Below are 25,843 nucleotides of genomic sequence, written 5' to 3' on the forward strand. Positions count from 1 at the left end.
TTTGAGACAGGATATCCCTCTGCCACTTAGGCTACAGTGCAGTGGTGCAATCACGGCTCACTGCAGCCTCGAACTCTTGGCCTCAAGCAGTCCTCCCACCCCAGCCTCCAAGGTGAGTGGGTCCACAGTTGCATGCCACCACATCTGGCTAATTTTATAAAGAAAAATTATTTGTAGAGATGGAGTTTATCTGTGTTACCAAGCTGGTCCCAAACTCCTGGGTGCAAGGGATCCTCCTGCCTTGGCCTCCTGGCTCACGCTGGGATTAGAAACATGACCCACTGCACCCAGTTCCCCAATTTTTTTTTAAAATGATCACAGAGTTTCCCTTGTTTAGTTTCTCTGAAAGCAAGTTTTAATTAATTGCTACTTTAAGACACCCTTATGTTGACAGAGTAACTTGGGGTTACTGTATTTGCTTTTCCTGCTCTATTTGAGTATAAGTGCTGCATAAAGGAAAATGGCTGACTGTTCCATGTGTATTTACACTGGGGGGTCTGAACTAAATGATCTCTTTTAATGCTTTCCAACTCTTTGATTTCATAATGAAAAATCAATGAGAGAGCTGAAAAGAGCAAAGCCAGATGATTAAAATTATTATTTTTAAAGTCACTGCTACCTCAGCCAGGGTGTAAATACTTTATGGGTACAAAATACATTATAAATTCATTTAAAATCAAAACATGGATGAGGTATTCAGAAAAATATTATGTAAATATTTTCTATTTGATAGAAATTCCTTGCCCACTTTATTGTTCATATGGTGTGCTCAATGGGGGCCATGAGGCTCTAGTGACAAACATAAATATAAGTTATTAAATATGCAAACATTCTACAGGAATAATAATTGACTGGAAAGGCCCATATTTTACATTTTAATCTGTATTTCTGCCAGTTTCACCTGACATACTGAAAACCATAATCTGTGTGTGACCTAAATTAGTCTTTGCCCAATAGTTGCCCAGCACGAAGTTGACTCTTCTTTTAGTTTTGAATAGTGTTATCAAATTTAAACACTAAATAAGTGCAGAACTGGGATACAGGTGCATGACGGTAAAACGTTTTTGGAGTCAATTCTTTCAGAGAAACCTACAGATTTATATAAGATTATCATACTGCAGAAATGACCCCAACACTGTCTCAGTCAGGGTTTTATGAAGAAGCCCCACCGAGCAACAGTTCTGAAACTTCACCGCGGGTATGAATTACCTGGGCAGAGGTCCCCAAATTAGGACCCTGGAGAGGCCAAAGCCAGCCTACCCCTTCTTTGTGTCTGGCCTATGAGTTAATAATTTTTATGTTTTAAAGTGTTAAAATCAAAACAATAATGATATTTTGTGACACATGAAAATTATATGAAATTCAAATTTTAGGGTCCATAAATAAAGTTTTGTTAGCACAAATCCAAGGTTCCCATAGTGTCTGTGACTGTTTTCCTGCTACAAAGTCAGTTGAGGAGTTGTCACAGAGACCACACAAAGCCAAAAATATCTACTCTCTGCCCCTTTACAGAAAACATTTTCTGGATCCTGACCTAAGACATTATTAAAAAATCCACCTCCAAAGAGTGATTCAGTTAGTAGGAAATGAGGTTCAGGAATCTGCACATTTTACATCTTCATCTCACGAGATTCTGATTCTAGTGATCTTCAGAACACCACTTTGGAGTTGGAGTGATCAGGTTTTTGGTGATCGTTTGGGAATGTGATCTAAACTCCAATATCCTTTTTTTTTTTTTTTTTGGAGACGGAGTCTGGCTCTATCACCCATGCCAGAGGGCAGTGGTGCTATCTCAGATCACTGCAATCCCCGCCTCCCGGGGCTCATGTGATCCTCCCGGCTCAGCCTCCCCAGTAGCTGAGACTACAGGCATGCACCACCATGCTGGGCTAATTTTTAACTTTTTGTAGACATGGGGTTTTACCATGTTGCCCAGGCTGGTCCCAACTCCTGAGCTCAAGCAATCCACCCGCCTCGGCCTCCCAAAGTGCTGGGATTACAGGCATGAGCCACCACTCTCAGCCCCCAATATCCAAACGGATCCATATTCATTGCTGGTGTATAGGGCCTGTGGGTTCCATAGTGGGAACTGGAGCCCTGGCCCCTAGCAGTGCCAGAAAGATGGTCCTCCTCACCTACTGTTTTGACTTCCCAGTCATCCCTTGATATGTTACATACTGGTCAGCTGTCCGGACATGGAGAGGACAGGTTTCTCAGAATGAGTGACAAGAAAAGTATTTCAGTTAATTTCCCTCCTTACCCATCAGAGTCCAGGCCATCTCCGGAACAACGAAGGCTCACAGAGTTCATAGCTGGAGGCTGACAATCCACACACACCGTGTATCCCTCTCGGAGATACTGCATCCATCTAGTCAAGGGCCGGTTTTCCAGAGAACAGTGAGGAGTCAAGGACTCTGTCTTAAACTCCATACAGTATCTACAGCAAAAGAAGTAACAATGACACTTGCTGTAATGAGCGGTGGCCTAACACTGTAGAAAGTCTTAGGAAGCCTGTCACCTCCGAGGGCATTTGGCCGACTGGAGCAGGTAGTGAGTGCATCTTCACAAGTTATGTGTCAATCACCTTTAAGGTTTCTCATTCCCTGAACCACGGTGAAACACTACTGATAATCACAAAGAACCTTTCTGCCCTTTTTCAGTCCATCACTGAGCTCTCTGGGCAACATAAATGTGCAGAAGTTTGGATATCCTGTACTCTGTCTAATCAGATCACTAAATTGTGCACAGAAGGCCAGGTTTTTGTAGAAACCCAGCCCTTGATAATTTTGCTGATCTTAAGGAATTCTATAAATTGAACAAGCACTTGCTTGAGCCTGAGAACCCTAAAACGTGAGCCCAGGAGGGCTAGTCCTTAACACCTAGGCCAGTACCTCTGCTGTTCTGCTCCATGAAAGTACCCAGGATATTCCTCACCCTCTCCACCCACCTCACGTGCATGGTCTGGAGTAATGATGATGAGTTTTGACTTGAAGTCAATCATCACAGTTATATTGGACATCACAGGTGAAAGCAGAAGTGGGAGGCTGAGACATACTTTTCTGACAGAAGTTAGTGTCACCTTAAACTGAGCTGTGGAAATCTCTAACATTATATGTGACTAGACACTGAATGCCCAGGGGAGCATCCAGACATGTGGAATATTTTAGAAATCTGTACTTCAACAGTTTTCCAGTTCTTCAGGGAAACAAGACATAGTAAAAATTCTTGAGTATTGTAGCAGAAACTTGTTGCACTGTCAGTTCCATGGGCTAATTTCTTACCCATACACTTATGAGTTACAATAGATTGAATGGGAAGTGTTTGGAGAATCTGCTTTAAAGACCTTTAATAATGATATGTACAGCTAATTAGTAACTAAAGGTAACAGTATCTTTAGTTATTGAGATAAGAAATCCTACAATGTGGCTTCAATCAATTTCAGACAGCTAACCCCAGACATCTCTTTTTTTATTATTTATTTTTCCTAGAGATGCGGTTTTCACTATGTTGCCCTGGCTGGTCTCAAACTCCTGGGCTCAAGCAATCCTCCTGCCCCAGCCTCCCAAAGCACTGGGATTACAGGTATGAGCCACCAGGCCCAGCCTCAGGCATCTCTTCAATGCTATTTTCTCATTAAACGCTCATACCAACCTCATGTGGTAGGTTATTAACAGTCATTTTTTAGGAAGAAAAAACTGAGGTGGAAAAACTTGTTCAAGGTCTTATGCTAGTGAGGGCAGTGTGGGGACCTAAGCATGCAGCTGTCTGGTATTCCTTATCTGATGGCAGAATAATGGATTTCAGTTGAGCATGAAGGTGACTTCCAGCCTGTGCCAATAGGTTTCCATAAGAAACCTCTGACTTGAAGTGTGTGTCACTTTCAAATTCACCAAACAGAGGTGGTGCTGAAGTCTAAGGTCCCATAAAGACTGCAAGAGAAGCATCCTTAGTAGATTGATAAAATAAGCTCGTAAAATAATCTCATTTGTATACAGTTTGTTTCTTGTTGGAGATTGGACCTGAGAGGTAGATACTTCTTTATAGCCCCACAAAACCCAGGAGGGGACAAGTATTTTCCCAACCCTGATGAAGAGTCCATTATTTTAGCCAAAGTCAAAGAGCAAGTAGCAGAAGAAAACATAAACCAAGTTGACCCTCTTGCATTGACTTGACTATATAATTGGAAAAATGTGATTTAAAAAAAAAACAAAAAAAAACCATGAAATTACCCGGCATCCTCTGTGTGCGTAGACCAGTGTGGAGATGTAGCTTGTCGTGTTCTCTCCTTGTTGAATGCAGAGGTAGTTATAAAGGCAGGAACTGGAAAAGGGAGATTTCTGTTGAATTCAGGGAGCCAAAGTACTCAGAGCATCACTTCCCAATCTTGGTTTTGTACCTGTCTAAAGGTCTCCATTCCTAAACTCACAGGGCTACGGCACACCATCAAGGTGTGAAATGAGGCCAACTTACAAATTCGATAAAGATGTGTGTGCACACAGATGGGTAGGGAGGGGGCCTGCAGGCCTTTGACAAGCACATTTGTCTGCAGTAATACAACTGTGTGAGGAAGGAGAGGGGCCAGGAGGAAAAACTAGAAGGAAAGGAAAATGGGGGTGAGAAGGGGAACAAGAGAAAAAGTGAGATAATAGAGATTATGAAGAGAAGAGGGGGTTTTTAAAAATGAAAGGAAGAGAAAGAAAGGGAAAAAAAGAAGATAATAAAAGAATAGAAAGGAAACAAAGAAAGAAGAAATGAGAAAGAGAAGACAAAAGAGAGTAAAAGGAGATGGAAGGAGAGAAAACAGACAACCAAAGGGAGAAAAAAATGAGAAAGGAAAAAAGCAGCCAGCGCCTTGGTTCATGCCTGTAATCCCAGCACTGTGGGAGGCCATGGTGGGTGGATCACCTGAGGTCAGGGGTTCAAGATCAGCCTGGCCAACAGGACAAATCCCTGTCTCTACTAAAAATAAAAAAAATTAGTTGGGAGTGGTGGTGAGTGCCTGTAACCCCAGCTACTTGGGAGGCTGAGGCAGGAGAATCACTTGAACCTGGGAGACGGAGGTTGCAGTGAGCTGAGATTGCGCTTCTGCACTCCAGCCTGAGCAAAAGAGTGAAACTCCCTCTCAAAAAAAAAAAAAAAAAAAAGGCAGAAGAAGCAGAGGAGGAAAGAAGGTGAGTCTTCCCCAAGCCTCAGGTAACCACGGTGGGAAAAGTTCATGGAAGCTCTGCCCACCACATAGTACCAATGTGGCTGCCCAGTGTCAGCCTGCACAGCGTTGTCCCCACACCAGCTCAGGGAAAGGAAGTCTTCAGTGGTCCCCTTCTTTTCCCTCTTCCTCCCCACAACTCTACCCCAACTCTGATGCTCTGGGTCAGAGAAAAAAAAAAGAATGCTTCCTCCTGCCTCTGCTCACTTTAATTCTATTGTGTTTGTGTGTCTCCTCTCTACCTCATCACTAAGTCTAGGGAGGCATTTGTTGCTATAATAACACCTATAGGTTCCAGTCTCCTGGATTGACTCTGTTGTCATCTTGAGGAAGGAAGAGTTTTGCCTTGTCCATCACTATAGCTTCACACATTTACACACTCGATAAATATTTGTGCAAGGAATAAATGAACCAGTGAGTGAATGAATGAGGTCATGGGCTTGCAGCCAAGACACACAGGCCCTACTTCTCTGTAGTCTTCTGTACCTATACTGAGCCTTGCAGCCAAGATGGCTCAACAGTCCTCCCTACCTCTGTTTCAGAAACTGGGCAATTCCAGGAAGGGTAGATACAAGCTGATACCAACTTGTGAAATGCCAAAGTCATCATCAACATGAGTTCAACAATGTGAGGATACTGGTTGCAAAACAGATGCTTCAAGCCTACATGTTGATTTTACCTGTCTCTTTACTATCCCAAGATGACAAACCTTAACTCTTCTTGAGCTTTTCTTAATGAGGAGTTATTTTTGTACTACTAGGGAATTTAAGACAAGAGGCCAGGCACAGTGGCTCATGCCTGTAATCCCAGCACTTTGGGAGGCCAAGGCAGGCAGATCACTTGAGGCCAGGAGATCAAGACCAGTCTGGCCAACATGGTGAAACCCGGTCTCTACTAAAAAATTATACAAATTGAGCCAGTCTACTAAAAATTATACAAAAATGAGTCGAATGTTGTGGCATTCGGCCGTAGACCCTTCTGTTCAGGAGGCTGGGAAAACCGCTTGAACCCAGGAGGCGGGGACTGCAGTGAGCCAAGATCACACCACTGCACTGCAGCCTGGGCAACACAGTGAGACTGTCTCAAAAAAAAAAAAAAAAAAAAAGAGCAGCTGCCTAATACCAGGTAGCCACTTGCTCCTGTGTAGCTCTTTTTTTTTTTGCTGCACTGACATGTTTGTTTTCTAAATGTGACCGTAGCGTTTGCATTTCTAAGATCTACAGACAGAATTAGAAAGAACAAGTGAGTGCGCGTATATCAGGATCCCTCTCTGTTTCTCTCAGACCTAATTATCAGAAACACAAACAGCTAAAGGATTTTAGTTCTCCCATATATTTTCATTGCTGTTCTTCAGACACATGTATGTGTTTCTTCACTAAGTGAAGAATAAATTTACTGCTAAATCCATGCAGCATTACACAAGTCCACCTGTAATTTTTGGGGGATTCTTTAGCTCAGATATTTATGTAATCGAGTTTGTGCAGCATATATCATTACAAAAGTTCAAAGGCAAGGTTCTTAATGTATAGCTCAGAAAAAAAGGTTATGAAGTGGAAGGAAAACATAAATATATGACTCTAGTTTCTGATACAAAATTCTTGGAAAAGTTTCTATAATAACAAAAATAAAAGCTAACAATTACACATTTCTGAGTTTCCAGGAACAACTCTAAGTCGCTTTTCATGTATTAATTTAATTCTCACAAGCCTCTTGAGATAGATTCTATTATCTCCCCATTTCACAGATGAGAAAACTGTGGCACAGAGAGGTTAAGAAATCTGTTTAAGGCTCATATCTAAATATAGCCCAGCCAGGCAATGTCTCCGAAATCAAACTCCTCAGGGCGGCACTCCACTGCCTCTATAATAACACAGATGACAAAGTTCCAGTACTGTATGCAGCATCTTTCCCATGAATTATTTAAATTTGGCTTTATTTTCCCTTTCTGTCACTAATCACTGTGTTCTATGTGAAGTCAGATTTAAGAACGAAAAAGAAACTTTTAGCCCCTTGTATCTGGAGTGCCCTCAGGCCATGAGGTAGGGGAGCCAGGGAGGGCACGCAGTGGATGCAGGATCACCCCCTGGGTACCATGGCCCCTGGTATGTCTATGGCCTTCTCATTTACAAAGTAATTTCACATCATATGTTACTAACCTTCACCAAAACTTTGTAAAGTGGTGTTATACCAATTTCATTCATCAGAAAACTGAGGCTCACCGAGGTTAAATGAAGGGAAGATAAATAGTACGTGACTAAGCAAGAACCCAGCACAGAAGCTACCTTCTGAGGACTTGGGGTTTTCATTTTTGTTTTCCATTTTCTGTTTGTGGTAGAGACAGGGTCTCACTCTGTTGCCCAGGCTGGTCTTCTGGGGCCCAAGCAATCCTTCTGCGTTGGCCTCGCAAAGTGCTAGGATTACAGGCATGTGCCACCAAGCTTGGCCCATCTGTTTTTTAGGACTTTCTATCAAGCTTGGTTTCATGCTCTTGGGATTAGGGTGCATTCTAAGAGCAAGCCAGGGCTGCTCCCCTCCATGTCCTGCCCCCAGGCCTTGGGCTTGGTGGTGGCACATTCTATTGCCAAGGTCCCTCTCCCCACATGAGCCAGACTGCCTGGAGGTCCCAGAACTAGCACCACTTTTTAATACACCCCCCAGATTCAATTTGCATTACTTAAGTAGTGAAATAACTTAGAAATTGTTTTTGCCTCCCGCTCCACTTCTGCTAATGTGCAGAAGCACGTAACCCAGCATCCCTGGGACAAAGGCCCCCAATAAATCTAAGTTTCCCTTCCTGGCAACAGTATTCAAGTGCAATATATTCTTTGTTCATAGGCGATTTGCCAATGTTTCTGGCGTTCTATCAGCCTACCATTGTTTGGTTTTACAACAACTTCCACTTCTAAAAGCAGGGCATTGCATATACTTACTTTGAACATGAAAGTAAATTAAATTTGCTTTGAGAATTTCGTAACGCCCTCTGACACAATGGGGTGTCACAGAAGCAGGCCTGGGATCACTGGTCTGTAGATATGGTGCAGAAGAGAGTAAAATGAAAAACTGACAAATAATATCTACCTAGAGGCATATGGTTTATCATATTGCACCATTAGTCTCCTTTTAGAGGAAAACACATATATATAAACAATTGTCATTGATGTGCAACATATTCAGTAATGTGGCTTTTTAAATTTGTTTTTATGATAAAAATATAATCATGGTATGCATTAAATGAAACAGGAAAACGGAAATAGCTACTTGATCATTAATAAGAGAGCTTCGGGGATCATGTTTCCTTCACTGGCTTCACGGGCCTTTATATTTTTACTTAGTTACAAGAATCTGTAATTACAATTTTAGCTATAATGATGACAGTTAATAGCAAAACACATTGAGGTGGGAAAATCCCACAAGATTTAGAGCCAGGAGATCCAGGTTTAAGTTCCAGTAATCCTTCACATGTGCTGTCACCTCTCGGAACTCCAATATCCTCAGGTGTAAACCAAGGATAATGGCTCTGTCCTACCTCTCTGTGGAGGCAGAACTGTGACCCCTAAGGATGTCCGTGTCCTGATCCCCAGAACCTGTGAATATGTTATATTACATGGGAACAAGGAATTAAGGTTACAGGTGGAATTAAGGTTGCTGCTCAGCTGACCTTAAAATAGGAAGCATAGCCTGGGTTTTCCAGGTGGACCCAATGTAATCACAGGAGCCTTAGAAAGAGTTGGTCAGAACCTGGCCAGCATGGCGAAACCCCATTTGTACTAAAAATACAAAAATTAGCCGGGTGTGTTGGTGCACGCCTGTAATCTCAGCTACTTGGGAGGCTGTGGCAGGTGAATCGCTTGAACCTGGGAGGCAGAGGTTGCAGTGAGCCATGATTGCTCCACTGCACTCCAGCCTGGGCGACAGGGCAAGACTCCATCTTATATGAAAAGAAGAAAAAGAAAAAAAAGATGTGGCAACAGAAGAAAGGGACAGAGAAATGCACTGTTGCTGGCTATGAGGATAGAGGGCGGTGGCAGTGAGGAAAGGATGAGGGCAGCCTCTGGAAGGTGGAAAAAGCAAGGAAGAGGAGTCTCCCCTAGAACCTCCAGAAAGGCCTGTAGCCCGGCTGACACCTTCATTTTTGCCCGAAGAAACCCATGTCAGACTCTGATCTTCAGAAACATAAGATAATAAATCTGTTTTGTTTTTTTGATACAGAGTTTCACTCTTGTTGCCCAGGCTGGAGTGAAATGGCTGAATCTTGGCTCACTGCAACCTCCGCCTCCCGGGTTCAAGCAATTCTCCTGCCTCAGCCTCCCAAGTAGCTGAGATTACAGGCATATGCCACCACACCCTGCTAATTTTTTATTTTTAGTAGAGACGGGGTTTTACCATGTTGGTCAGGCTGGTCTCGAACTCCTGACCTCAGGTGATACCTTTGCCTCGGCCTCCCAAAGTGCTGGGATTACAGGCATGAGCCACTACACCCCGCCTAATCTGTGTTGTTTTAAGCCACTAAATTTGGGGTAATTTGTAGCAGCAGCCATAGAAAATAAATACACTCCTTCACGGGGTTGCTATGAAGGCCGAACCAATGATGTCTGTAAGATCTCTCTGCTATGCAAACATTAGGGATTCATGTGTCGCAACACAAAGGTGCCTGATCTGTGAACAGGAAGTCCGGTGGGGGTGGGAGGCAGTAACAGGGACACAGGTGACCATGCAGCAGGATGAAAGCCTCCAGGTTGAGTGCAGGCTGCTTCTCCATGCTCCCACGCCAACCTGTGTTTCCTTCTATCCCAGAGCTCACCACCGTGAGTTCTATTTAGCTGTGATATGCTTGTTAATCAAGTTTGGATCTCTAAAACCTAGCACAGTACTGGTACACATAGGAGGTGCTCGGTGAGTGTTAAGTTAATGAAACACATAAGTGAATGCATAGTGCCTGGAGTGAAACAGGGCCTGGGGCCCACGGAGAATCCACCAAATTGGATGTTCACGTGATTGCCTCTCATGTCCCTCTTGTTTTCCTCTAGTAAACCACCATTTTCCAAAGAGCATTCCACAGCACATGAATGATTTTAGTGGGATGCTCCATAGAAAAGGAGGTCATATAATCAAATTAAGTGGGAAAATACTGCAAATCCTCTCTCTCTCTCTTATAGAATGAAAATGCAGATCCACATAATAAAGGCTCTGAAAAGTTCTTTGGTAGAGAAAACTGTCTGATTTACCCCATATTGTCCTACTAATCCCTTTTCTTGCACAAGTATTTTTTTTTTTTTTTGAGATGGAGTCTCGCTGTGTCACCCAGGCTGGGGTGCAGTGGCCGGATCTCAGCTCACTGCAAGCTCCGCCTCCCGGGTTTACGCCATTCTCCTGCCTCAGCCTCCCGAGTAGCTGGGACTACAGGTGCCCGCCACCTCGCCCGGCTATTTTTTTTGTATTTTTTATTAGAGACGGGGTTTCACCATATTAGCCAGGATGGTCTCAATCTCCTGATCTCATGATCCGCCCGTCTCGGCCTCCCAAAGTGCTGGGATTATAGGCTTGAGCCACCGCGCCCGGCCTTGCACAACTATTCTAATAAAAGAGGATACGCTTTGGGAACTTCTGCCTTCAGGAAAGTGCTACTTAGGTGACCCAGCTATGACAGGGGGGTGTCTGTCATGCTTGGGCTACAGCAGTGGCTCTCAAACTCCAGTGAGCATCCGAAGCCCCTGGAAGTCTTGCTAGAATGCAGAGTGCTGGGCCCACATGCAGGGATTATGATCTCATGGGTCTGGGTGGGTGGGGCTGAGGAAGCAGATCCTGATGCTGCTGGTCCAGGACGACCTGTTAGGAATCACCAGACAGGGTTGTTGGAGGGGTCCTGTCTTCCCCAACTAGCTTGTGACAGGAGTAATCATCGCCAAGACATCTCCAACAGGAGAAGAATGCTGGGGACCAAAGTCAGGACTGCAAATGCCAGCCGCCCTACCTCAAGTAGAGATTTCTCCTCTCTTCCCAAGCTGACATCTTTTATTTTATGATAGTAGGGAAGGAGGCTGTTCAGTACAGATATGCTAAGACATAGTCGCTAACAACGTCCTGCATTGTCCTGGGTAGAGACCCAGGGCTGGGAAGGGGAGTGCGACAGCCTGGTGTCCCATCGAAGAGCCTGATGTGCCGAAGGAACCCTCTAGCAGTCAGGCGCGGCATGGGAGTAAGTGGGCTGCTTTTCCTGATAAGTTGGCGCTGGCTTTTAAGAACCACCAAAAACATCCATAATGTCCTACAGCGTCTTCCTCCACGAGCCGTTTGTGTAGTGTCTCTGAAAGCGACTGGGCGTATGTCTGTGAGCAACCACGTCTGAAGCACTCAGTGACCTCCCTGTGACCTTAATATGACCTCCGCATCAATGGGGGACAACACTCTGGCCCCTCCACTTGCCACTCCACTACCAGAGTGATCTTCTCCCCTGCAAAGAACACCCCAATGGCTCTTAAGATAAAGCCCAGAATCCCAAATACGGTGTTCTCTGTGTGTCCCACACACCAACCTTCCTTTGCCAATTGCATGTGGGCCTTGCACTCCCCCATGTTACATAAAAGAGCCAAAGATGCTTATTCCTGACCCTAGGCTAAGACCCTTTAGCTCACAAACATGCTGGCACAAAATTCAAATTTTTTACACATGCAACTGTTTTTAAATAGCCAAATAGGCAGATTTTTAGCCACTTAGGCCTGCCTGCCTGTACACCTGTGAAACTATACCCAGCATCTGTTGGCCACTGATAGGCCTTGTGTTATCAGACCCCAAGATGCTGCTGCCCTTCTGAGGTCTCTGACCCACAGACTCTCCACTGTGCTGCTGGATGACCTCACCTTGACATTTAAGGCCCCTTTCCAGTCTCCCTCTCCCGCAGGAGTTGCTGTGCCCTTCTCCCCAGCCCACCATAAGCCTCTGAAAAGTCTCATGCTGTGAGGGCGGCCCCTCTCATGCAGTCCTGTCCAAGCACTGCCCAGTAAAGCTTGCTGTGCTACTGCCTCTCGTGAATACAGCTTTTCCCTTGATCAGCTTCCAGATCCCTCAAACCCTCTATACCTGGCCATCAGGTTTAACCGCACTAGTCTGCCTGCCTGGGCAGTCTACATACCTCAGCCCCATCTCCAGGGAAGCCCCTCCTCCTCCTTTTCCCTCAAGACCAAGGGGAATCACCTGATTACACCCGCTGAGCGCTCCTTGCACCTCTCACTTGTTTTCTACAAGTTGCACCAATTACTGCAGCTGTAAATCCATTAACTCCCTGGATTATCTGATGACTGCACCCCTCTCACTAGGCTACGATCTACCTGACAGCAGGCTCCGCATCAACTTCTCTCACCATCGTGACCCCAGCTCCCAGCCCAGCACCTGGCATCAAGTAGACTCTCAATAAATATTCGTATGTGGAAAAAAGAAGGAACAAAATGGCTTTACAAGGATTGTGTTGACATGAAATTTCCACGTTCCTATGAGAAACATATGGTTTTTGCTATCCTGAGAAGTCAGTGTTTGCCCTATTGGATTCAATGCAGATCAACACATTAACTTTTTCATTTATTTCTCTGTGAGCCTTGTATGGTCTCTGGCTCATTAATGAGCCGATTCCTGGCCCCTCCATTGGCCACTCCAAAACCAGAGTGATCTTTTCAAATTACTTTAGCCCCAATCCAGTCTTGAGAGGAGAGGCAGGTAAAAGGAATCATTTAAAAATAATAATAAAAGGCCAGGCGCAGTGGCTCATGCCTGTAATCCCAGCACTTTGGGAGGCTGAGGCGGGTGGATCACGAGGTCAGGCGATCGAGACCATCCTAGCTAACACGGTGAAACCCTGTCTCTACTAAAAAGTACAAAAAATTAGCCGGGCGTGGTGGCGGGCGCCTGTAGTCCCAGCTACTTGGGAGGCTGAGGGAGAAGAATGGCGTGAACCCGGGAGGCAGAAGTTGCAGTGAGTCAAGATCATGCTACTACCCTCCAGCCCAGGTGACAGAGCGAGATTCCATCTCAAAAATAGTAATAATAAATAATAACAATAATAATAATAATAAAACAATCATTTTATCATTGTTTAGAATTCTGTGATTTTTCCGCGATTTTCCCACATGTGTGAGTGTGCATAATCAAACAGGAATTGCAGTAGAAGGTGAAATAACGTTATCCTTCCTGGACACTTACTATGCTGTGTGAAATGTCATCTTCCTATCTAAAGTCCTTCATGACTAGCTTGATTGAGTTCACTCAAAACCACAAGCATGCGGTTTATTTCATTACCGAGTCCATGCACAATGAGAATGGGCCATCGGATTATAAAACACACCAAGGGAAGTGAGGGAAAGGCAGGCGTTTGCACAGCTGGCCATAATTCCTTTATTAAGCATTTCCTGAGCTTCCTATCTACTTTGGGCAGCCTGGCCCATCCCACTCCCTGTGGTGGATGGAACTTTCCCTGGCACAGCATATGGCCTTTGATGGGATGAAGTGGTCAAAAAGTCATCACAGATAACAAAGGCAGCAACCATGAAAACATCAGTACCATAGGAGTGCCCGCAGTTCTGGCCCTGCGGGGTGGAGTACTCCAGGCAGCCGGCTCTCTCTTCCAGGGGTGGGCAGGGCGCCCCGCCGTTCTGAGGCTCCTGCTGCACAGAGCGCCTCCTCACACGGGTTGTAGGCTTGCACTGGTCTGCACAACCACTCCAGGGGCTCCATTCCCCCACGAAGCATGGGCGAGCTGAAAAACAGCACAAAAGGACGCTCACCTGAGTAAATCTCGCCAGGTTGTCAGGCTGTTCCGCCAACACAAACAGCTGAGTTTAGCCCCATGTAAACTTCGCCTGGCCCCAGGCCCTGTATCAGGAGATGCACACAAAGTCTCAGCAGGTCCCAGTTGACACTGACTCCACCTGCCCACCCTGATGGTGAATTGATAACCTGGTAGCCCTTAGAAGCAGCTGGATACCCCGGGATCCTAAATGTGGGTCTGACCCAGGGAAACACACCCAAGCAGAAGAGACGGATGCTTTCAGGGGAATTTCTCATACTCCCTGGGCTGAGATCGGATATTTGCTTTTGCTTTTCCTTGATATTAACTTTATTTGCCCCTGCCCATAACATTTTTATTATAACAAGACATTCTCATCATAGACAGCAAACCAAAAAAAAGGTATAAACAAGAAAATGTACTTCACCCACCAACAATCCCATCACCTACCCAGGTCAGTTCTTCTCAGCAAATGTGTCTTCATAAGAAACAGGGCTTAGGGCCATGCATAGGGACCCCTATACTTTAAGTTTCTCCTGTTTACTCTATTTTCTTTCTCCATGGCTTGTAGACTTGTAAACTATGAGGGTTGGAGTTTAGAGATGAGCCACCAGGGCCCAGAGAGGTAAAGAGTATTCATGGTCACGCATGAAGAGGCAGAGTCAGGCCAAGAATCTAGCCCTGGAGTCTTTGTGCCGTTGGTCTACGCTTTTCCACACAATTTGGTCGGCATGGGGCTCAGCTGGTTTCTCAGCAGCCAGCCATGCACTGGGCTGCTCCCTGGAGTCCAGCAATACGTATTAGAATTCCCCTGATGGACAACTAAAGCCATTCTCCTTCCTTGATTCTGAAGTCCACTTACCAAATCTGTAAGATGTAATTTAAAAATGCAATTTCCTCACCATGACCATAAAATCAATATGGCGTCACATTTAACTTTCTCATTCAAAGTTCTAATGTGTCTCAGACTGTAATCAGCTTTTAAATTGAATTATTTCAGGATTTAAAATTAAATATAAGAAAAGGAAAGAACCAGAAGACAGAAGACGTGCCCATGACCTAGATGCCAAACCTTTTTTTCCCTTGGAGTGTGATCCACTTTCCTATCATCCTCATACTTTCCAATTCATAGTGTTTCCCACAAGAATTAGCACTCTGACTAATTTGAAAGCTTGATTTGAACTTCTGCATTTATGGTTTTCGGAGGACATGTGATTTGGCAGCACATAGCTACCCCTGACATAAAAAGGGTCCCAAGCAACACAAACGTGTCAGTATTTTTAAAATTTCCAAACTAGTTTAAAACATGCTTTCATTCATCAACCAAATACCTATAGATATCACATGTCGACTACCTAAAGAAGCCAGAATGAGCCACGTTAGAGTTCATTCCCAATATCCGCCATGCATACCTACATCTTTCAGAAAACCACTAACAGGTCACTTCCTGCTTTTGTTGGCTCTTGTTAGCCCTTCCCTTTTTATTTTCATGATTTCATAATTTCATTGGCTCATCGAAGCAAAAGGCATTTAAAGAGATCCCCTAGGCTGCGAGCTGATTGAGAAGGATTCCTTCTATCCTTCATTATTTCAATACCTCTTTTCTTCCACCTTCAGCCTTGAGTCTAGCTAGTCCTGCTGTGATGTGTTAGGCTTGAACAATACTTAATAAGGCATACAAAAGAATGCACTTGTTTCAAAGATTAACATTTGGACATCACTATAAAATAAAATTTTGCCATAGCATTAACTCAGAACTTAGTAATATGGCCTTGAGTTAGACTCAGTTCTTATGGTAAAAGATGACACTGGGGAGGGCTTTCTGACTGAACTTAGCCTCCCAGGATTCCATCATCATATGTGTCTCTTGTCTAGTATTTGTTTCTTCCATTTGGTTTGGTCTCACAGTTGAAGTCCTCAAAATTACAGAATCAATCACTGCATCAAGTTGTTCCTGTTGGTTACAGTTTGTCCTTAGCAAAACGCTATATCCTGTTTTTCCAATCCATGATTTTAAAAGCTCCACAAAGAGAATCAGAAAGTTGTAGGGTCCAGAACAATGACATCTCAATAGCTTCATTATGAGACAAAATAAAAAACACTCACTCAGAATTACAGGAATAAAAAGGTGTTTCACAAAATACTTTGTGTCAGAAGATGAAATAAATTAAGAAGTATTTATTCCTATACTGCCCCAAAGATTCTATTCTTGGTTAGCTTGTGAACTTTTGATTATTTGGATTGCAAGCCATTATAGATCACAAAAGATCTTTGGTCATGGAGGTTAGGGGAAGTACGGAAACTTCTGACAGATTTATTACAAGTCATTTATTACAGCTGCCTGACACAGATTTCCTTCTGGACGATTCCAATAGCATTCGTGTCCCCTTTCCCACTAGCTTATCTAATTCACATCTATTCACAGCATATCAAAATATTCTTTTTACAATCTGACCTTCTCAATCTTCACCTGAGTTTCACCAGCTGTTAATGGAGCCGATAGACTGTGGCACCTAGGAGCGGCATGGTGGCCTTTGACTCCAAGTTTGTCATAGCTTCTCAGTTGCTTCAGAGTTAGGATTTGATGACATCACCCACCCCTTTTAGGAGAAGAAAGCCTAGATTTAATGGGTGCCAAGAAGCTCAGTAAGCTTGCTCTTTTCTTCTTTGTTTAAACTCAAGTTAATATTCGGGTTGGGTCTCCGCAGAAGCAGCCTGTGGGACATGGATTTAAATGCAAGCAATTTATTTGTGAGGTGATCTCAAGCACCATACAGGAGTGGAGAACAGAGTCAGAGAAGCAGACAGAAGAGAGCACAGACAGAAAATAGACACCTAAAAGCTCTGCTGAAGGCCTGGCAGGCACCTCTGGCTCTCAGCTCATTGGAGAGTGAGATAATGGATGTAGATTCAGAGTGCAAGGAATTATCAAGTCCTTGCCCATTTACCAACTAGTCCCCCTTTCTCAAAACCTTTCCAGTTATAAGAGATTCCTACCACAGCCAAAGGAGAATAAGTGATATATCTCAGTAATGAATCACACACAAGAGCAGCACATTTTCACAGTCCTAATGGAGATAGCCAGTCACGTCCAAGTACAATTACTTTAAAAGATGGATCACTAATTTTTTAAAAGAATAAATGACTTGGCCGGGCGCGGTGGCTCAAGCCTGTAATCCCAGCACTTTGGGAGGCCGAGACGGGCAGATCACGAGGTCAGGAGATGGAGACCATCCTGGCTAACATGGTGAAACCCCGTTTCTACTAAAAAATACAAAAAACTAGCCGGGCGAGGTGGCGGGCGCCTGTAGTCCCAGCTACTCGGGAGGCTGAGGCAGGAGAATGGCATAAACCCAGGAGGCAGAGCTTGCAGTGAGCCGAGATCCAGCCACTGCACTCCCGCCTGGGCGACAGAGCAAGACTCCATCTCAAAAAAAAAAAGAATAAACGACTTAAACTCCCTCATTTCATTTGGATTTCATCTGACATCCGAACTCCCTGCTGTGACCTACAAGCTTCCATTCCTGCCTAACCTGGCCTCTGCCTGACCTTCCACTTCCACCTGCACTTCACCGCCCATCTCTGCTCCAAGTTCAGCCACATGGGTCTCTTTACCCCTTGAACACACCAAGCTCTTTCCCACCCTGGGAGCCTTGTACACATTTTTACTCCGCTGGGAATATTCTCCCCACGCTGGGCATAGCTGGGTCCCACTCACCCTTTAATTCCCAGACTAACTATTTCCTCTTCAGGGAGTCTCTTTCTGGCCAGCTTTTTCTGCTCTTCGCCCCGCCCCACAACACAGACACACACACACACTTATTTCCTCTCAGAGCTTGGTGTTCCTTGCCTTGTAGCATTGCCGTAATTCATAATTACATATTCATTTGTTGTGTTTATTGTTGATGCCCCTGAGGATCATGATAGTTTTTTATTTCATTCCTGGCTCTTGGCACATGGTAGGTGCTTAATCACATTCATTGAACGAATGAATGAATGAATTAATTAATTAATGAAATGGCATTGGGCATGTTTCCCCTCCTCCGTAGATAATGTTCTACATTGAAACAGACTCTGATCATATCATTTGTTAGAAACCAAAGCACTGATGGAGGCTCCAGCAAAGGAAGGAAGTAGGGTGGAAGGACACAAACAAATCAGAAGCCCCCACAGCCAAACCCATGGGAATTCCTAGTCTGGCCTAGAGTTTGGGCTCTCCTGGCAGCAATGGCCCCAAGAGTGTCCATTGGAAGGAGCACTGTTTTCTGTGCCTAAAGATCAGGTAGGTCCAAGCTTCTCCTGGCAGCTGCGAGTCCTTTAGATCCATTCTGATCTATGTATATCTCCTGCCAGGACCACATTTTGAAAGTAACAAGCTTCTTTACTTTTATTATCTGTGCCATAACATGGCATTTCCTTTCATCTGATCCAAATTTCCCTCACTCAAGCATTTCAGAATATGTTAAAAAAAAGAAAAAAAGTAATAATCCATGCTTACTTTTTCTGTACCACTCATGGTCTGACGTGGTCTGTGCCACTCATGGTTTGGGGAGGTCTCCTTTCCTCCCAGCCAGACTCTTCAAGGTCATGTCTTCCGCTTTTGGACCCATCTTTCTAGGCACTTCTCATCTCAGAGTTACCACTGGACTTTCTCTAGGTCTGTTCACAGCTCAGGAAGTTGTGCCAGCCAGAGCAAGACACCCTATTCTCAGCCTTTAGGTACCAAAGGGTCATTTAAAAATACATATAATTTTTCAAATGCTTTTCTAGGCGATGCCAAATACATGCACACAGAGAGCAACAAAATGAGCCGAGAGCCAGAGCCATTCATTTTATAAAGAGAATTTGGACTATTTCTTCTTTGATGTGAGGCATTGTTCTTGTTTTCATGTAACGGTGTCTCCTTGGTTAATCACAGAGACTCAAGCACTCTCCTCTGTAATCTAGCCCTGCCTATTGGCTCTTTGCCATCTAAAAGTTTAAGACCACCCACAAACAAGTGCTTTCTCCCTCACATTGTGAAGTTCAAATAGTCCTAATCATTCCTAAGGAAATGTTCTTACACCATACTCACAGCAGTACCCGTTTATGCATAGCTATTGTTTCTTCACATTCTGTGGAAGAAAAAAACCCGGCCCTATTATCCCCCAACACCCACACATGCACACCTCATAGTGACAAAAATTTAAATATATGTCATCTCCCTTTTCTTTCTTTTTTTTTTTTTTTTGGTGACAGACTCTTGCTCTGTCACTCAGGCTAGAGTGCAGTGGCGTGATTTCAACTCACTGCAACCTCCGCCTCTCAGGTTCAAGCATTTTCATGCTTCAGCCTCCCGAGTAGTTGGGATTATAGGAGCGCACCTCCACGCTTGGCTAATTTTTTGTATTTTTAGTAGAGACGGGGTTTTGCCATGTTGGCCAGGCTGGTCTCGAACTCCTGACTTGAGGTGAGCCGCCCACCTCGGCCTCCCAAAGTGCTGGGATTACAGGCATGAGCCATCGTGCCTGGCCATCATCTTCCTTTCTCTTTCTCCATGTGTATTCCTCTTCCTGTAGAACCTTGTCAAAGCTTCTCTGAAAGCCAAATGAGACTGCATTCCCCAAGTGCCTATTACTCCATCAGAAAGCTCAAAAAAATGATCAAGACTTTTTTTCCCCTCTTGCCGAAACCATGCTATTTGGCCCCCAAAGGGTGTTTTTTTTTTTTTCTTTTGAGACATTTACTGTACTAGTTCCTGAAGTACTAGCAAGATGATATGGGCTGTGTCATTTGATAAATAGAATTTTATACACTATGTAACCCAGGGGAAAAAAGATATGAATAAAAAAGAAAATAGTACTTTTTTTTTTCTAGGTAACAGGTTTCCAGGTGAGTTGTTTTCTTGTTTTGTGGTTTTCTGTATTTTCCAAATTTTCTGCAACAAAATATATATACAAAATATATACAAAGGAAGGAAAATCTTTTATAAAGGAAATGTGGCAACACCCTGGATGGCAGTGTCATCTGAAGCCATGGACAACATCCCCTGGTGGGGATGGGTGGGACAACTGCTCACATTCTTTTGACAAACATTATGAAGTGGCATCATGATAGCCATTGGGGTTTATGAAGACAAGCAAGACGCACTCTGCCCTCGAGGGGCCCCAAGTAGATGGAGGGAGAAGGCTTGCTCACTCTGCTGGTGTTTATGTGGGGCCTACCCCGCAAAGCACACTGCTTCTCGTAAGACCTCATTTCTCTGAGGCAGAAAAACATCATGTTTTGACATGTGGGCTCTGGATCCAGAGGACCTGGCTTCAAATCTCACTACACCACTTATTAGCGCTGTGACTTCGGACAAGTTACCGAACCTGTCCGTGCCTTGTTTACCTCGTATGTAAAATGAGACCAAAACGAGGAATAACTTCAGCAGGTTGTGGGATCAAGTAAGTTAATAACTGTGAAGTGCTTGGGAGAGTGCCTGGTATGGAGTAAATGTTAAGTGTTAACAACTTGACCCTCCTTCACTGCTCACCCAGGGCTGCAGCCAAATTCTAAGTCAAGTCCATTTGAATACTGGCTCCAGGCAGGCCCCGCTCATTTTTTTTCTTTAAAGCCAAAGGTGACGTCTCTCAGACTGTTCTGGCTCCTATAAAGCCTCAACTCTCTAAATCATCATAGACTCTGGCATCTTTCCTTTGGGCGAGTTTGGAGCCTATATTTTCAAGCATGGTGCCTCTTTCCCTCCAGATATGACGTCATCAGACTTTGGCTAGTTTGTTTCCTAGACTCCCCATAAATCTAGGAGAAGACATCAGCCCATATAGGCTATTCAATGTTTGTCCTGCTTCACTTGGGTTAATTATTACCCTCTCCTTAAGCTGCCAATCAATGATCTAATGCAACTACTGTTCTATGATCTTAGAAAATGCAAGCCCTAGGAACCCAGTTGGAGAATTAGAGATTGGGGGTGTTATCCACCTCATTAGCATTTCTTCCAAGAAGTTATTCCAGGGCAGGATCTGTTCCCCTACTCTACTTTTCTCCATCCCTGGTAAGGTGCAGCCAGTGGAGAATTTTCCATCCCTTTTTTAGTGGAGGTGGGAAGGGAGCCGTGATGCTCCCTTGGTGTTGAAACTCATGCCATTGTCGTAATGAGATTTCCTGAGATCATTCCCGAACAGATGTCTTTGACAGTTTAGTAATTGTATAGACTCAATAACATTTTAATTTTTACATGAGAAAGAAAGTCTTTTTACTTAGAAAAAGAAATGCCAGTATTTCATATCTTAGCCACATAATAATAACAATAATAATAATGCATTTATCAAGAAGAAAAAATCAGAAGGAATAGAAGTAAAGCATGCTTAGTTACACTGACTCAGTTACATTTTCCATTCACGTTGAACGTAATATCAGTCAAAAAAGGCTTTAGGTAGCCACAATGGGTAATATAATGGGTAAGCAGGAAAAGAGGGCCAGGCGCCATGGCTCACACCTGTAATCCCAGCATGTTGGGAGGCCAAGGCTGGCAGATTGCTTGAGCCTAGGAATTGGAGACCAGCTTGGGCAACATGGTGAAACTTCATCTCCACAAAAAATAGCCAGGCTTGGCAGCACACATGTCTGTAGTCCCAGCTACTCAGGGAGCTGAGGTGGGAAGATGGACTTGAGCCTATGAAGCAGAGGTGTGGAGGTTGCAATGAGCTGAGATCATGCCACTGCACTCCAGCCTAGGTGACAGAATCAGATCCCGTCTCAAAAAGAAAAAAAGAGAGAGAGAGAAGAGATTCTAAGAGGCAGAAGGGTTCTATGGGCATAGAGTTAACTAAGGGTTCTGAGATGCTGAAACCTGATTTATCTAGGAATATAATAGCCATAAATTGGCATAAATATATGTGGCAATTGGCAGTCTGAAATCAGGCACTTCAGATCTCAGCTCTGCTCATTGGTGTTAACTTGAGTAATGGAAACCCTTGGAAAGCCTTCACTGTTCTGTCTATAAAAATGCTAGTATAGGTCACCAGGTTCTTTTCCCAAATGCTTGAGGCAGTTGAGTCTCAGAACTCAGGACTTCCCGGATCTTAGAAAGGGAATACAGTCTACGTACCTTATTTGGAGTGTCCCCCTTTCCTTAGCAGGGTCTGCAGCAGTTCCTTGAAAAATGTATTAATATTTTTGAGGCAAAATATAAACAACGATTATCAATATCCTTCTATCAGTGCAAGTCAGGTGAGATTTTTGCCACCAAATGAGTTATGAAAAAGCTTTAAAATGTTAGCACTTTTTAGATTGGGATTGTCATATGGGTTTGTGGACCTGACCTGCCGTTCTTAAGAATTGTTGGGATGGCTGGGCGTGGTAGCTCACACCTGTAATCCCAGCACTTTGGGAGGCCAAGGCAGGTGGATCACTTGAGGTTAGGAGATTGAAACCAGCCTGGCCAACATGGTGAAACCTTGTTTCCAGTAAAATTACAAAAAAAGTAGCCGGGCATAGTGGCGGGTGCCTATAATCCCAGCTACTCAGGAAGCTGAGGCAAGAGAATCACTTGAACCTGGAAGGCGGGGGTTACAGTGAGCCAAGATCACGCCACTGTACTCCAGGCTGGGTGATAGAGTAAATAAGACTCCTTCCCCAGAAAAAAAAAAAAAAATTGTTGGGAGGATTAAATGAGACAAAGTATTAAGTATCTGGCACATGGTGTGAGTTGAATATAATGTATTTATGATTTAATATTAATGAATACAAATTATAGCAATATGTTGTCAGAAAATTATGATGTAAATATTTAATCAAATAAAATATTCTCTGCTGTCCACTAGTGCTAAGAGCCAACCGACAGTACATTTGCTACCTAAATGTCTACCACAAGCCAGGTGCAGTGTAGCCTCCTTCTGTCAACTCCACAGTCCCACACAGTGGTTTCATCTCCCCTGCCCTCACTTTTTTTTGAGACAGAGTTTTACTCTGTGGCCCAGGATAGAGTGCAGTGGTGTGATCACAACTCACTGCAGTCTCTACCTCCTGGGCTCAGGTGATCCTCCCACCTCAGCCTTCTGGGTAGTTCAGACTACAGGTGCACTACCACACCCAGCTAATTTTTATCTTTTTAGAAGAAAGAGGGTTTCGCCATGTTGGCCAGGCTGGTCTCAAACTCCTGAGCTCAGACAATCCATCTGCCTTGGCCTCCCACTGTGCTGGGATTATAGGCATGAGTCACTGCTGCCTGGCAGTATCATTCCCCTTTAATGAGGTGCTTTAGGCCCCATGAGGGTGACTTTTCCAAAGTCACAAAGCCAAACGGCACCAGGGTAAAGGCTGAACCCAGGATTCTGACTTTAGAGGCAAAATTGAGGCATTCAGGTTACTTCTGGGATTAAAAAAAAAAATCACAAATAAAAAACAAATATTTGAGACTTAGACTCTGTGAGAGGGAAGGCTGCATTCCAGGAGTTGCCCCAAACCAGCTTCCGGCTGCCAGATCAGCTCTGGGTCCAGGAGGCCAGGAGCCACGGTCCACATGGTTGTGGCGTGGGTCCAGGGCTAAGCAGGCCGGGCCTCTCGGCTCCTGGCCCTCTGCTCTCACCCTCGAAGGGGCAGACTCAGTCCCACCAAGTGGCCACCTTCCAACTGTCTTTATTTTCCTCCTCCCTTTGCAAGAAACTTCAGACAGAGAATTTCTCAACACAGAGCTTTTCAGTCCCACACCTGCTTCCTTCTATGCCTGCAAGGTCCTCTACTGACTCTGCCACAGGGTATTGAGGGCTTCAGAATATGCTCCTTTTAAAATTCAATCTGACACCATCTCCTTTTTCCCAACTCACAGCTCTTCTCCAGGGCGCACACTTACAGTGATTTCTGAGAGCTTCAAAAGACAGCAGGCCGTCTCACCGCTTCCATACTTAGCCACTAAATCCCCACTCCAAAACCATAAGCTCTTTGTCACACTATTCTACCGCCTAGATGGAAAATAAGCAATTTTTTTTTTTGACCAAATAAAGACTGAGGGTTTTGAAATTCCTGGGAGCACTGTTAGGACTCACTAGAAAGCAAGTTCTCGAGACATTCGCCTTGTCTCTCCTCATCCCTCTTATGTGCCTGCATCTCTCCAGATCTGGCTGCCTCCAGCATCTGTCTTGTTCACCATTTTGGCCTCAAGACCTAGCACAGGGCCTGGCACAAGCAGGTGACGTCCGCAGTAACTGCTGGACTGTGACATTGGGCTTCCCTCCTACAGCCTGCCTCAGCCTCTTCCTCATTCTCCAGGTCCAGGCTCACCCATTACTTCCTCATGGGAGTCTTCCTTGAATTCCTTAGGTCTTTTAAGTGCTCCCTTCCAGGTCAGCTCCTGGATCACCTATTTCAGTGCTAAGTGTGTCTAACAGGGGTTTGCACAGGTTTGCCGGCTAGAGTAGAAAGTCCTAGAGAGCAGAGACTGCATCTTCATCACTTCTCTATCCCTGCGCTTACCACAGATCAGGGGACACTAACTGGGCCACAGGAATTCCATAATTACCTTTAAAACATAGGCAAGCCCCTCATGAGAGAGAGGCTTTGCTTGAGTTATACAGGGAAATGAGGCCCACAGTTTAGGATGCTGTGAGGAGGGGCTGGAGACACCTGGCTTAAGGGCGCTGCATTTCCTAAATAGCTGATTCTTCCATCTTACTTTAGTAGTAAAATACTTTGGCCTTGCAGCCAGAAAGGGAAAGAAGCTTATCAAAAAGTTTTATCAAAAAGAATATCAATATTCACAGGTAAATGATTAGCTTTCAACCAGGGTCAAAAAATCTTAATGCTTTCAAGCGTGTTCTTTCAGCATCGGTCCTGGCCGCCGGCTGAAGCCCTCTTCAAACAGCGCAGAGGCAGGAGGGGTGCCCCCCGCCACTGGGTATCTGGTTGCCCAGGGAATGGCATAGCCCCAGAAAATGCTGAGGATCCCAAACGCCGGGATCCTTCAGCTCGAACCCTAACATCTGTGTGGCTTTGGGGATGATGTGATTAACAGGAGCAGGGCGACTTCCACTTCCATGGCTGGCTTCTCTCAGGTACACCTTGTTCCTCAGGGCTGTACTCATCATTTGTTCCTTTATCTTTTAAATCAATTAAACCGGTTTTTATTGAGCCCTTACAGGGACAAGGAACTGTGAGATACTGTGGGAAATCTAAAGTTGAAAAAGACTGACCCTAAAGGAAAACCAGCAAGATTACAACATAATAGGGACCTCGAGATACAATCCTTGTCATGCTGTACAGAGAAAATTGAATTCCAAGAACATACTGTACACCTCCTAGGAAAAAGAGCCAGTGCTACATTTTGGGGTCCAGAGACGAGGACACCTTCAGTTTTTTAAGACCTTGCTCTTCAGAAGAAAGTATCAATACCTTCCCAGAGCACGCCCTTGGCACAAAGTGGGAAGATTACACAATCCTGCCCTCATCACCCCTCACCAGCCCCAAAGATCCCCGAGAGTTAACAGAATGAAGGTGGTGGAGCCTGGCCCGGGGCATGCCGGTTATCTGTCAGTGCCATCTCTGCCGGCCAGAGGTGGCCCTATCCAAATGGAGTTCCTGAGTCGGAGATTTCGTCACCCGGCTCCCCTCCAGGAGAACAGCGGGATCCATCCCTTCCATCCAGGCTCTGCTCTGTCTGGGGGTTGTGGGGAGGACACTTCGCTGTCTAGGAGGGGACTGGGAGACTCTAGGATGAATGGAGCCGGGCGTACCTGGATGGCAGTGCTGGGGATGGGGGGGATAGCGGGGCTGGCACGCCAGGAGGGAAGGGGCTGGAGGACACCTGGCTCAGGGGCTGAGGTCCTTGGCACAGCGCCTGCCCTGTGCCCGCTGGTTGCAGGCGAACGACCGGCGCCCCACCCTCG

The 25,843-nt window shown here is 44.8% G+C and overlaps 1 protein-coding gene across 1 annotated transcript in view; it reads right to left on the reverse strand.

The window, feature by feature from the left end:
* Positions 1-23,486, reverse strand: part of SBSPON (somatomedin B and thrombospondin, type 1 domain containing) — a 30,407-nt gene extending 6,921 nt beyond the window's left edge. The window contains exons 1-4 of the mRNA XM_011957435.1: positions 23,429-23,486; positions 13,755-13,949; positions 4,230-4,320; positions 2,261-2,437 (exon numbers count right to left, since the gene is read on the reverse strand). Of these exons, the coding sequence (XP_011812825.1) occupies positions 2,261-2,437; positions 4,230-4,320; positions 13,755-13,949; positions 23,429-23,486 (521 nt within the window). The remainder of the gene's footprint in view (positions 1-2,260; positions 2,438-4,229; positions 4,321-13,754; positions 13,950-23,428) is intronic.
* Between the last annotated feature and the right edge of the window lie 2,357 nt (positions 23,487-25,843).

This window comes from Colobus angolensis, unplaced genomic scaffold (assembly GCF_000951035.1).
Source record: "Colobus angolensis palliatus isolate OR3802 unplaced genomic scaffold, Cang.pa_1.0 Scaffold440, whole genome shotgun sequence".
NCBI classification, from domain to species: Eukaryota; Metazoa; Chordata; class Mammalia; order Primates; family Cercopithecidae; genus Colobus; species Colobus angolensis.